Raw genomic sequence first — 11,682 nt, forward strand, 5'->3', positions numbered from 1 at the left:
GGGGGGGGGATGGTAGCCTTGGGTGACAAAATTAAAAAAAACAACAACTAAAAATGTTAAAGAAAGTAGATTTCCAGGAGGGCACTGAGTAATTTTATTTGAAAGGGGGTGGTAGGCCAAATAAGTTTGAGGACCTCTGCTTAGATTATCTCTTAAACAATTAGAGACTGGCTGAATAAATTACGACTTTAAAATGCAATGGAATATTCTTATAAGAAATTATAAAAGAGATGATATCAGAGAATTTTAAATCATGTGAACTGAAGTAAAGTGAATCAAATGAGAACACCATTTTATACAAGGTTAGAAGATAAAAATTAATATTACTTAGAGTTTCTACTATATTGATTTCTACAATGTAATTGACTTTATGCTGTATTGATTTTTATCATTGAGAATGTCTGCCTAAAGCCACCTTTCTATGTCCTTGAGTTGAGCTCAGGAATTCAGATTTCCTTCTGAGTAAAAGTTATAAATAAAAGAAAAAATATTATTTCTCATACCAGTAGCCCATGGGATACTCCCATCTTCAAGCCCCACAAGTTAACTTGGTACCATCCCTAAAAGAATATGTCTTCTGTCCTTGCCCATCCTTATGAAATTTGGGGAGATTTTATCTTCTCCAAGGAGAGAGCAAGTCTGGTAGTTTTGATCCCCTAGCAAGAATTACAAGATTGAAATGGGTCCCATAAAAAATATTCTTTAGTTGTCAGAAAAGGGCATGATTAGCCTCACCTAAATGCCAGCCCTCCTTTCTTAGCATAGACAATCATAATGTTCCCTGCCTTTCTAAGACCCCTTCTTTGTGGTATGTCAATAAAGAGGGTCCTTTCCTTCTCATTGGGGTTCCTGGTTTTATTGAGGCTGCCAGTCTGACCCACTTTGTTAACAGTTATACACATCACTGTTAATAAACTAATTTTGCTTGGAGTCCTATGTCTCAGTTTAACTTTATTGATTTTATTTGCCACAAAGGCAAAAACATTGTAAAGACAAACAACTTTGGAATATTTAGGAATGCTGCTACAATGACCAGCTATGGCTGTAAGGGGCCATAATGGAGCATGTTTCCCATCTCCTGGGGAGACATGGAGGACTCCTGGTGAAGGAAAAAACATACATTTTTGGACATGACCAATGTGGGAATTTATTTTGCTTGTTTATGTTTATTTCTTATAAGGGTTTGTTTCTTCGCTGCTTTTAATTGGCTACAGGTAAGGTAGAAACAGTGATGCAAGAAAAAAAGAAGGTTGAGAGTTTTTGTTTTGTTTTTGCTTTTTGGAGGGCAATTGGGGTTAAGTGACTTGCCTAAGGTCACACGGCTAGTTTTTGTGTTAAGTGTCTGAGGTCAGATTTGAACTCAGGTCCTCCTGACTCCAGGGCCAGTGCTCTCTTCACTGTGCCACCTAGCCACCCAAGAGTTTTTTTTTAATGCACAGAAAAGAACTGAAGAAAATTCAAAAGGTATCTCAGACATAATTTGTGGAATGTGTTATATACTCTTTTTTTTAAAAAGTGAGTGATATGAAATGGAGATTCTTAGTTTTGCATACAATCCTCTTTGTGTTTTGTGCTGGTGGAAATGTTATTTTTTGGTGTTTAAGTTTAGAATAAAAATGAAATAAAAAAATTTAAATACAAGATAATATCCAGGGATGGGATGTGGGTAGAAGGGGAGAGGAGGCACAAGCAGTTGGAGATTCAGAAAAGGCCCCATGAGGAAGATGAAGAACCTAGTACTTAAGCTAAATCTGGAAGGAAATTATATCTTTTAAGAGAGAGCAGTAAGAAGGGGTGAAAGATCATGCCTATGCAAAGACCCAGAGATGGGAGATTTAAGGAGGGATGTTTGTCTGGACTACAGAGCACATTAAGGGAAATCTTGTATAATAAGGCTGGAGAGGGAGGGTGGGGCCAGGTTGTAAGTAAAGGGCCCAACAGGAGTTGGTCTTTGATCCTAGAGATAATAGGAAATCACTGTAGTTTACTGAACAGGAGTGGAAGGTGAGTGGCCCAACGTGCCCACTCTCACAGAGTAGAAAACTGAGTTTCAGAGAGAGGGGATGCACATAGAGGGATGTCTGCTTCCTCCACTCTGACACTTGGTCTTCATTGTGCCCAGGAAGGCTGGATTAGGAGTGAGAGGACCTTGGTTCAAATCCCGTCTCTGACAATCATTTGCTTGTGTGATGTCAGACAATCTCACCACCAGCGTGGTACAGAACTCAGGCTCATGTTTCATTATACCCCATCCCTCCAATTTTGCGTGTGTGTGGGAGCACGTGTGCGCAAGCTCGTGTGCCATGACTGGGCTTCCCTTCCATTTGGAGACATCAGGGCTGGTTTGAAAATGAATCCTGGCTCTATCCCTTACTACCTGTGACCCCGGGCTAGGTGCTTTACTTTTGAGGCCTCCGTTTCCTTCTTTGTAAAGTAAGAGGGTTGGTTAGATGACTTTCAAGGTCTCTTCCAGATCTAAACTATGATCTGTATTGAGTCAAATTAATTAGCATTTATTTAAGCACTTTTGGTGTGAAAAAATAAATGGCCCCTACCTGCAAGGAATAGGGGCATGGTAGAGAAAGCCTCCAGAATCAGAAGTGCAGCCTGAAGAAGAATGAAGTTGTGGCTGGCCTGGGCATCCTCCTTAAAAGTAAGGTTTTGGGAGGAGCCAGCCAATCACAGAAAGAAGCCACAAGGGCAGAAGTGAATTCTAGTGTGAGAAGTCATTCAAGGGAAAGATGTCTAGGTGCCATATTGACATGTGGTTGGGATGGGGAATGGGAATCATGTTGGTCCAGGTTCTCATCTCTTTCTCTCCTCCCCCAGGCCTCCTCTGAGAAAAATGAAAACATTTTGGACCCCAATATTATCTTAAATGACTCTCCCCAAGTGGTATATCAGGAGAGCCGCTATCCCCAAAACATGCCGATAATCTGCCATTATTCTTTGGAAGCCTACTACTTTGCCTCCCTCTCCTGGGTTCGGGGAAGCAAGAAGGATGTACAGGTAAGGCTGCCTGCTAGAGTAATCCTGAGTAAGGGTGGGACAATGGAGCTTTTCTCCAGGGTGGAAAATTTAGAGGATGTTGATAGCATTATTCCCTGGTTGAGGGCTTCCGCCTCTGCTTGCCCTAAGCCAAGGTGGCCTCATTCTGAGAGTCCTTCTTCCCTTCAGCTGCTTAGAAACCTTACATCTCATGGCATACTGCATCCCCCACTGGGGTCACACCCAAGAGGAACCTACAACCCCCCCCCAAACACACATATACACACACATACACACACCCTAACCATTGCTACTTGCACCAGGCACCACCATTTCTAGTTACAGACCTACTGTGTGCTTCTTAGTCCATTCCTTTGAACCATTTCTGTACCCTCCCCACCAGACTGTCTCTAGGCACCCTCTCTGTTCCTCCTCCCCAGGACCATATTGTATAGCATCCTGCCCCTGCCCATTAGGCTGTCTCGGACACAATCCAAGCTGAGCCTCGGAAGATTAGTCTAGCAGCCTATGAGAGGTGAATCAAAAAGGAGGAGGTGAGGGGTGGGGGAACAATCAGCAGACTGATTGACGGAGGACTTGGGGAGGGTGGGGAGGAGGTCATAGAGAGACCACTGGTCTAGGACAGGGAATGCCTGGTTTCAATGACTTACCATAACCTGGTTGTGACCTTATACAAGTCACTTCACAGATGGAGGGTTCAGAGGGACTGGGTTCAAATCCTGTCTTTGACAGTGAGATCAAAAGTTAGACAGGACTTGAGAGGTCCTCATTTCACAGAGAGGAAAACTTAGGCCCAGAGATGTCACATGACATCCTGCCTCTGGAACCCTCTCCAGACTCATTCCCACCTCCTGGCTTCCCTGGCTTTCTTCAGTCCCACTGCCCACAGGAAGCCCTCCCAACCCCTCTTCATTTCAGCACCTTCCCCGTGTTAATTACGTCCAATTCATCCAGTCTGTCGCTTGTTTGTCCGGAGTTGTTTGCACATTGTCTCCCCATTAGACTGTAAGCTCCTTGAGGGCAGGGACTGTCATTTGTCTTTCTTTGTGTCCCCAGCGCTGTGCCTGGTACACAGCAGGCGCTTAATAAATGCTTATTGACTGACTGGTTCCATTTATGACCATGAGGAAGTCACTTAACCTCCAGGGGCTCCAGTTTCCTCATTTGTAAAATAAGGAAGCTGGACGGCAGAGTTCCTGAGGTCCTCTTTGGCCTTATGATCCTAGGGCCTGATGGCCTCCGAGGCAGGATTTGAACCTAGATCTTTCTGGCTCCCAAGTCCAGCATCCTATCTACCACTTCCCCTCTTGGTGCTTCACTTCCCTCTTCTCTACCTGTAGGAATCGGGCCAGACAAATCACTTAACCTTAGTTTGCCTCAGTTTCCTCATCTGTAAAAGTAGGGTGGTAGTAGCAGCATCCACCTCCCAAACTTGTCAGGCAGAACCAACTATTCAGGGCACACAGTAGATGCTTAATAAATGCCTATTCCCTTCCTTTTTTCTCATTCTTCTGTCCCCTCCTAGTCAGTGGTCTGGGTGTATCAAAAAGAAGGCCACCAGCCGGTGGAGAAACGAGAGGTGTTCAAGCTAGATCGTCTGCCACCCGTCCAGGCCCTGGTCCACACTGGCACCCACCGCGTGCTGGTCGCTTACTGTGGAGACTTGCTTCTGCGGGTCTTCGGGGACCACAGCCTCGGCTTCAAGATGCGCTGCATGGTCCCCTGCCGCTTCTCCATCAGCTGCCTGGCCTTCGATCCCAAGGCCGACGTGCTGCTGTCCGGCATCACCGCAGCAGTGGTCACCTGGATGATCGAGCCGGGAGGAAAGGGCCTGCACATCCTGCAGATCGTCAGCATGTCCGGTAGCGAGCTGGTGCAGGGGATCAGCCTGGACGGGCCAGGGAATTCCCTCCTGGCCCTGTGCGAGAGCTTCCTGCGCGTGCTGCTGTGGCGCGGCCAGGCACAGCTGGAGGAGGTGCAAGCCTTCTCGTCCCCCAACAGCGGCCACTCCCTGACCTGCTGCTGCACCTGCTTTGCCGAGTACTATCTCTTCGGGGGCAATCAGGCTGGCCAGATCCTCATCTGGAGCCTGCAGCAGAAGCTCAACCGGCAGTCCTTCGTCAGCTTCCAGGCGCACTCGGGGCCGGTGGTGCTGGTGCACAGCCGCTCCGAGATCCACACGCTGCTGACTGCAGGGAGCGACCGCCTGCTGAAGGAGTGGCACCTGACGTCGGGCAGGCTGCTGCGCCGTCTGAGCCTGTGCGAGGACGATCTGCTACACCTGCAGTTTATAGACAACAGCACCTTCTTCTGCCACACCCAGCACGCCTTCCTCTTGTACCACATGTCTTGTTTCTACGAGCTCTTTAACAACTGCGGGGCGGCCCCCCGGCACCTGCGACGCATCAGGTGCGGGGAGAACAGCACCCTTATCTTCTGCGACACCGAGGACGGCCTCTTCCGCTTTCTGTGCCCCATTACCGGCGACCTCCTATTCCTCACCTGGCCCTTCGCAGCCCTGGACAACGCTGTTGCCTCGGCCTATGACATCGAACACCAGGAGCTGTTTGTGGCCATGGGGAATGCCAATGTGATAATTTTCGATACCACCAAGTGCCCGTCTATACCCAAATACATCCTGCAGGCCTGCACCAATCCCGAAGATCAAATCCAGTGTATGGCCTACGGGCAGCCTCACCTGGGCTGCGGTATAGATGGGCTGATATACTGCGGTCACAAGAGCGGCATCGTGAGCGTGCTGTCCCAGCACACCTGTGCCCGCACTGAGAAATACATGCATACTGGACCGGTCCTGATCATCTCCACCCTGACTGGCTCACCCACCAGCTCCAGGGAGAACACTTTGATATGTTCTTACGGCATGGACCACTATGTACACCTGTCAGAGGTCATCCTTGAGGACTTCAAGGTGAGTCTGTCCGCCTTCACCACCATCCTGAGCAGCTGCCACCTCCACCACCTGATGCTGATGCCCAAGTCTGTGGGCGCTATCACCGAAGATAGTCGCCTTCGGCTTTGGAAGTATTGCGACTTCCTACTGTCCCCTGAAATGAGCCAAGACTCATCTTACCGAGAGACTCCGCCCCTCCATAAATGCTCCATCGTCTCCTTTGATGTCTGCCTGACCCTGAGGATCTTCCTCACGGGGGCCAGAGATGGCACCGTGGGCCTCTGGGACATGCGGGGCAATCCCGTCGCTATAATCAACTCTAGCATGCAGTTCGGCCCCGTTTGCTTCGCCAACGAACGAGGTGATCTGCTCCTCACTTTCAACAACTGTATCTACCTGGTATCCTGCATGAATCTGTTCTCTCTTTCCCGGCTCAGCTATTTGGCTAGTCTGAACCTTGAAGATGAAGTGAAACAAGTGGCCAAGCCATTCTTGCCCAGCTTCTTCTTGTCCTTTGTGACCGTGTTCCTGCCGCGCTACATCTACCTGGGCGAAGGGGTACAGAAACTCCAGGGGCTCGATGCCCTGCCCAACTTTCGGACCATCGCCTTTGACCACACGGTCCCCCACGTGGTGGAAGAGATAGAGGGCCAAATAGCCCTGAAGGGCAAGTCTCAGAAGGAGAAACGAAAGATTGTTTTCACATTGGACAAAACCCCGGAGGAACAGAAGGTTCCCCTGTCCATCTTCACCCAAGAAGAGTTAGCACTCTGGGATGGACTACGCCCTAGGCGGTTGCTGCAGCGTTTCTTTGGCGTGGGGCGGAAGTGGCTCATCGCCCCGGATGGCTATATCCCTAACTCAGTGGTGAGGGCCCTCCTCTGGCCCGAGGGAACCCCTATCTTCCTTCAATGCAGGCTACAGGACGCCCGGCGAGACCTCAGGTGCGATGGCTCCAAGTTTAGATTCTTTGCTAGGGAAGGCATAAATGAAGATGACGAACTGAACTTAGAGGTCACTGAGGAGCTGGCCCGCCAGGCCATGTCCTCGAGCACTCAGGACATCCTCCTGAACCTCAAGGAACGAAATCGAAATCGGAAGATGAGCGACATGTCTGTCAACAACACCATTACGACCCTGCTTAGCTTAATGAGTGGCGGGCTCCCTGAGAAATACAAGCAGTGCGTCAATGCCCTGGCGCAGATTTTTGCCAGCTATAACGTCTCGCCAGCGCTGCGCTCAGAAACAGCTCGGCAGCTGCTGGACGACACATCCCACGCCAAGCCTGAAATCCGGAAGGACGCCTGGGAGGGCCTGGAGCGACTCGGGCTCATCAGCCACCTCTTTGCTATTCCCCTGGTCCGCGGGCTGCTGGACGGGGATGAGAAGGTGCGGGAGAAGGCCTGGGAGCTCATAGGGAGACTCACGGGCATCCGTGACAAGGCTTCCTTACTGGAGCTGCTTCGGAACCGGGAGACCTTCCGGGGGTTGCAGTAAGTGACGGAGAGTTCAGTGGCTTGGCTCCCTCTGATTTCCACTTTTCCTCCTCCTGGGGGCTTTGTTTACCTCTGCCCAGAGAATGATAGTCCCAGAACTGGCCGGGACTTGATAACTTAAGGCCATCCCATGAGGGAGCCAGAGGGGTAGGGGAGAAAGAAGTCCAAGAACCTGGCTTCCAGTCTCACCTTTGACACTACCTATTAGACCTTGAGCAAATTACTTCACTTCAATATCTATTAATTTCTTTAAAATGGGGTTGGAATAGTAAATTCTCTGAGGCCCCTTCTGATTGCTGATGAATGATCCTAGGAACGCCCTCAATAACATCCCCAATAAGGGAGTGTCCAGCCTCTCCCTGAGTGGCCTGTCCCTCCTTCTGTCCTCTGCCCCTGCCTCTTTCCTTCCCCTCCCCATCTGCCCCTTGCCCTTTTCACCTTCTCTGCTCTTCCTGAGGCCCTCCCGGTCCCCTCTCCTTCCTGGTCGCTTTTCCTCATCCCCTGGGGCTCACCCCAGGCCCAGAACACCCTCCCTTAGCCCTGGGCATCACCTCCTCCACCTTGTTCTCCCCAGGCAGGAGAAAATCGGGGATGAGTCCTTGGACCAGCTGCTGGGGATTCGGCTCCATGACCTTCACAACCTAACAGAAATGGTGGAACACCAGCTCAACGACGACCTGACCCCTGCCAACATTAAAATGAAAGTGTCCTTATCCTCAGATCTGTTGCTGCTCCCTCAGCACCCAGCCTTCAGGAGGGACCAGACCACTTCTGAGACCGATATTCGAAGAAGCCAAAAGAAACCGAAGGACCTCCGCCGGAGGCCAGGTATGGGGCTTGTACAGAGCATCCCTGCAGGGATGTTGGGAGAGGGAGCTGAAGAGGGGAAAGCCATCAGGGAAGGGCCCATGGGAACAGAGAGAAAGGGGTGAAATTTCCTAAGGAAAAGGGAGGACTCAAAGTAGTGAGTCAAAGTGTGAGTCAAAGACTCAAAGTGTGAGGTCATCCCACAACAAAAGCTTCTGTCTCTGCTGATCACCCCCTCCTCCTGTGAACCCAGTTTCTTCATTTGTAAAATGGGCACCTACCTTACAAGGCTGTTGTGAAGGTCAAATGAGAACACACGCCATACAAATGCTTCTCATTATTGTTATTAACAAATAATCTATGAATGGTTGTGTCCCTCAGCCCCCAAGGGCCCCACACTCTCATGCCCCCGCACCCCGCCTCTCACAGCTCCTTCTCTGGCTCCCTCCCTTGTCCTCCCTCTTCTCAGCATAGCCTATGGCTGCTATTTCCCCCTCTGTAGAGTGGCACTTTCATTGTGTCCTGCTTCCATCAAATAGGAGATGACTCCCAAGTCTCCATCTCTAGGCCTGAACTCTCCCCAGGGTTCCAGCCTGGAGGATGCCATGGCCCCTCAAATGCAGAATTCCAGAGAACCAGAGGACACAGGCTCAAAGCTCTCTCTGCCACTTACTCTTCTGATTTCAGACAGATTTGTTTTGCTCAGATTCCTCGTCTGTAGAACGAGTAGGAGAGGTTGTCATACACTTGACCACAGTAAAGACAGAAGGGACCTGGGGGGTCCTTGGGCACTCTTCCAGCCCATCCTCCCACCCATTCCACCTGTCAGAAAATCGGTCAACAATTTGCCTAGCAAACTTGTAGGAGAGCAAGCAGAAAGAGGAAGCTTCACAGTTAAGATTCCGAATGAGTAGAGAGAAGGAAAGGGATCCACAGTAGCTATTGCTGCAAGGAACATCACATCTCATTGTTACCAGTTCTTGGTGCATTTCCACCCAACAGATCTGACACCTGGTGTGACCATTTGCCCAGGGTCACATAGACAACTGGAGTCTTCTAACTCCCAGAATAGCTTGCTCTGGGCAAAAGAAATCTGCCCACACTAAGGAGTGGAACTTCATCTATTAAGCTCTTACAATATGCCAAGAACTATGCTAAATTCTGGGAACAGCAGAAAGAAAGCTCCTGTCCTCGAGGAGCTTCCATTCTAATAGAGAAAGCAGAAAAGAGAAGTGGGGGAGGGGTCTGGAGGGATGCCTGGAGAGAAACTGAGGAGGAGATCTGTACATCTGGGGAAAACTGGGGTGGCTAGGTGGTGCAGTGAATAGAGCACCGGCCCTGGAGTCAGGAGGACCTGAGTTCAAATTTGGCCTCAGACACTTAACACTTACTAGCTGTGTGACCTTGGGCAAGTCACTTAACCCCAATTGCCCTGCCCTTCCCCCCTCCAAAAAAAAAACATCTGGGGAAAACCACTATTTGTCAACTACATATTCATTGGACTCACAGCACATTATTGTGGAAACAAGAAATACCACATGGATTCCCATTCTAACCAATGACTTCAGGGTCCAGCCCAATGACACTGCTCAGGATGTAAAAAAGAATTATAAACTCTGGGATATTCCAGGTCAATCTGCCATCCAGCCACCTCACTGAAGAATGTGGTGTCTGATTCGAGAGTTATCCCCTAGCACACAAGTCTGAATAGGATAATTTTAATCGCAAGTCCCAACAGAGGAGAGAGAACCTGCTGGAACAGAAAGTTGTTGTTCATTCGTCCAGTCATGTCTGACTCTTTGTGACCCCATGAACCACAGCACACCAGGCTCTTCTATCTTCCACTGTCTCCCAAAGTCTGGGAAGAGGATGTAATGGAAGACATTTTTTCCATGTAGTAATGGAAATTCAGTTACCTGACAACCTCATCCATCTGGAATATAACCAAGAACCACGGAGTAATTTTTTAAAGCCTGAACAAACAAGATAAATATAACCAAAATTCTTAAAACAGAATCACTTAGCACTTGAAATCTCCATCTATGGGACTTTATAGCTGCAACACCCCCTGGAAAGTCAACTGCCTGGTGAGAAGGGACACCATCAACCCAAAAGAGACATTGGGATATAACTCCTTCTGTATTCATCTAATGGGAAAGTCTTCCATCCCAGTTGGTGGAGAATGATTCTATTGAAGTCCTTGAGGAAAGATTCAGGATTCATCTTGCTAGCTAATCAAGCACTGGGATTTGGGAGGGCCAGAGGAAGTATTTGGGAATAATATTTGCTGAATTGGATGCATGTACTATTTACTGTTTCCTTCACATCACAAGGCTTTCTATTTTATTAATTTATTAATAAAATTTAATTAATAAATTAATAATTTATTGAAATTAATACTTATATTATTTCTTTTTCTTTCTATTTAAATTTTTGTTCTATTTGCTTTTTTTTCCATTTTAAGTACGTTTTTCACTTTCATAGCAATGTGAGATTATGCTATATGTACTACCTGTCCTAAAAGGGGAAATGCAGTAGATGGGAGTTCAAGAGCATTACTATGAGTAGTTTTGAACCTGAGGCCAAGAAGATTCTTGAGGTAGCACTTTGGAAGCCCTGTTCTACCGATATCATAAAGACTGGATGGGATAAGACCTGCTTGCTTTGGAAGGTTATACTTTATTCAAAAGAACAGTAGTATCGGATATTTCATGTGAGGAAATCCAGGAACCAGACAGAGGAAGCACAGAAGTGAGCACCGGGGTGAAGATCAATACAAACAGAATCAATATTGTCATCAAGTTATACTATAGACCACCTGGCCAGAAAGAGGAAATGGATGAAAAATTTGAAAAGCATCACAAACCTCACAAGATGTAGTGATAATGAGGGATTTATTCAGGCGTCCTCCACCAGAACTAGCTCTCTCTGCCAAAAGCAAATCAACCTGTATATTTTGGGTTTGCTTTGATGATAACTTCATCCTTCAAAGGGTAGAGGAACCACTGAAGGGGACATTCAACAAGGGGGGGGGAGGGGGGGGACTACTGAATGGGTTGAAAATAATAAGAATGTTCTAAGGGTGAGAGCAGTATCAGTATCTTCTCCCACTGGACACCATTGACTAAAGAGTTAAGTAAAGAGCAGGGAAGACAAGAGAAAGAAGTGTGTGAGATTGACCAAGGACTTTCTGAAGGTGCTCCTGGTTCCAGTTCTGAAACTGCAGTCAACTATGGAAACATGTTCTGCGTGACTTCAAATGTATAGTGGAAATCATATTGTTTGCCTTCTTAATGGGTGGGGAAAAGGTGGGCAGGAGGGAAAGAATTTAAAACTCAAAATTTTTTTAAGTGTTAAAAAGAAAGAGAAAGAAGTAAAAGGAAGGAAAAAAGGAAGGAAGGAAAGAAGGAAGGAAGGAAGGAAGGAAGGAAGGAGGAAAGGAAGGGAGGGAGGGAGGGA

The 11,682-nt window shown here is 48.0% G+C and overlaps 1 protein-coding gene across 1 annotated transcript in view; it reads left to right on the top strand.

Annotated features, from left to right (window-relative positions):
- The first annotated feature begins 1,038 nt into the window (after positions 1-1,038).
- WDR87 (WD repeat domain 87) overlaps positions 1,039-11,682 on the top strand; it is a 17,903-nt gene continuing 7,259 nt past the window's right edge. Inside the window, exons 1-4 of the mRNA XM_069079570.1 lie at positions 1,039-1,044; positions 2,830-3,009; positions 4,535-7,413; positions 7,991-8,244. Of these exons, the coding sequence (XP_068935671.1) occupies positions 1,039-1,044; positions 2,830-3,009; positions 4,535-7,413; positions 7,991-8,244 (3,319 nt within the window). The remainder of the gene's footprint in view (positions 1,045-2,829; positions 3,010-4,534; positions 7,414-7,990; positions 8,245-11,682) is intronic.

This window comes from Petaurus breviceps, unplaced genomic scaffold (genome assembly GCF_028583685.1).
Source record: "Petaurus breviceps papuanus isolate PSGF00001 unplaced genomic scaffold, PetGlider_PUasm1.0 91041, whole genome shotgun sequence".
Lineage (NCBI taxonomy): Eukaryota > Metazoa > Chordata > Mammalia > Diprotodontia > Petauridae > Petaurus > Petaurus breviceps.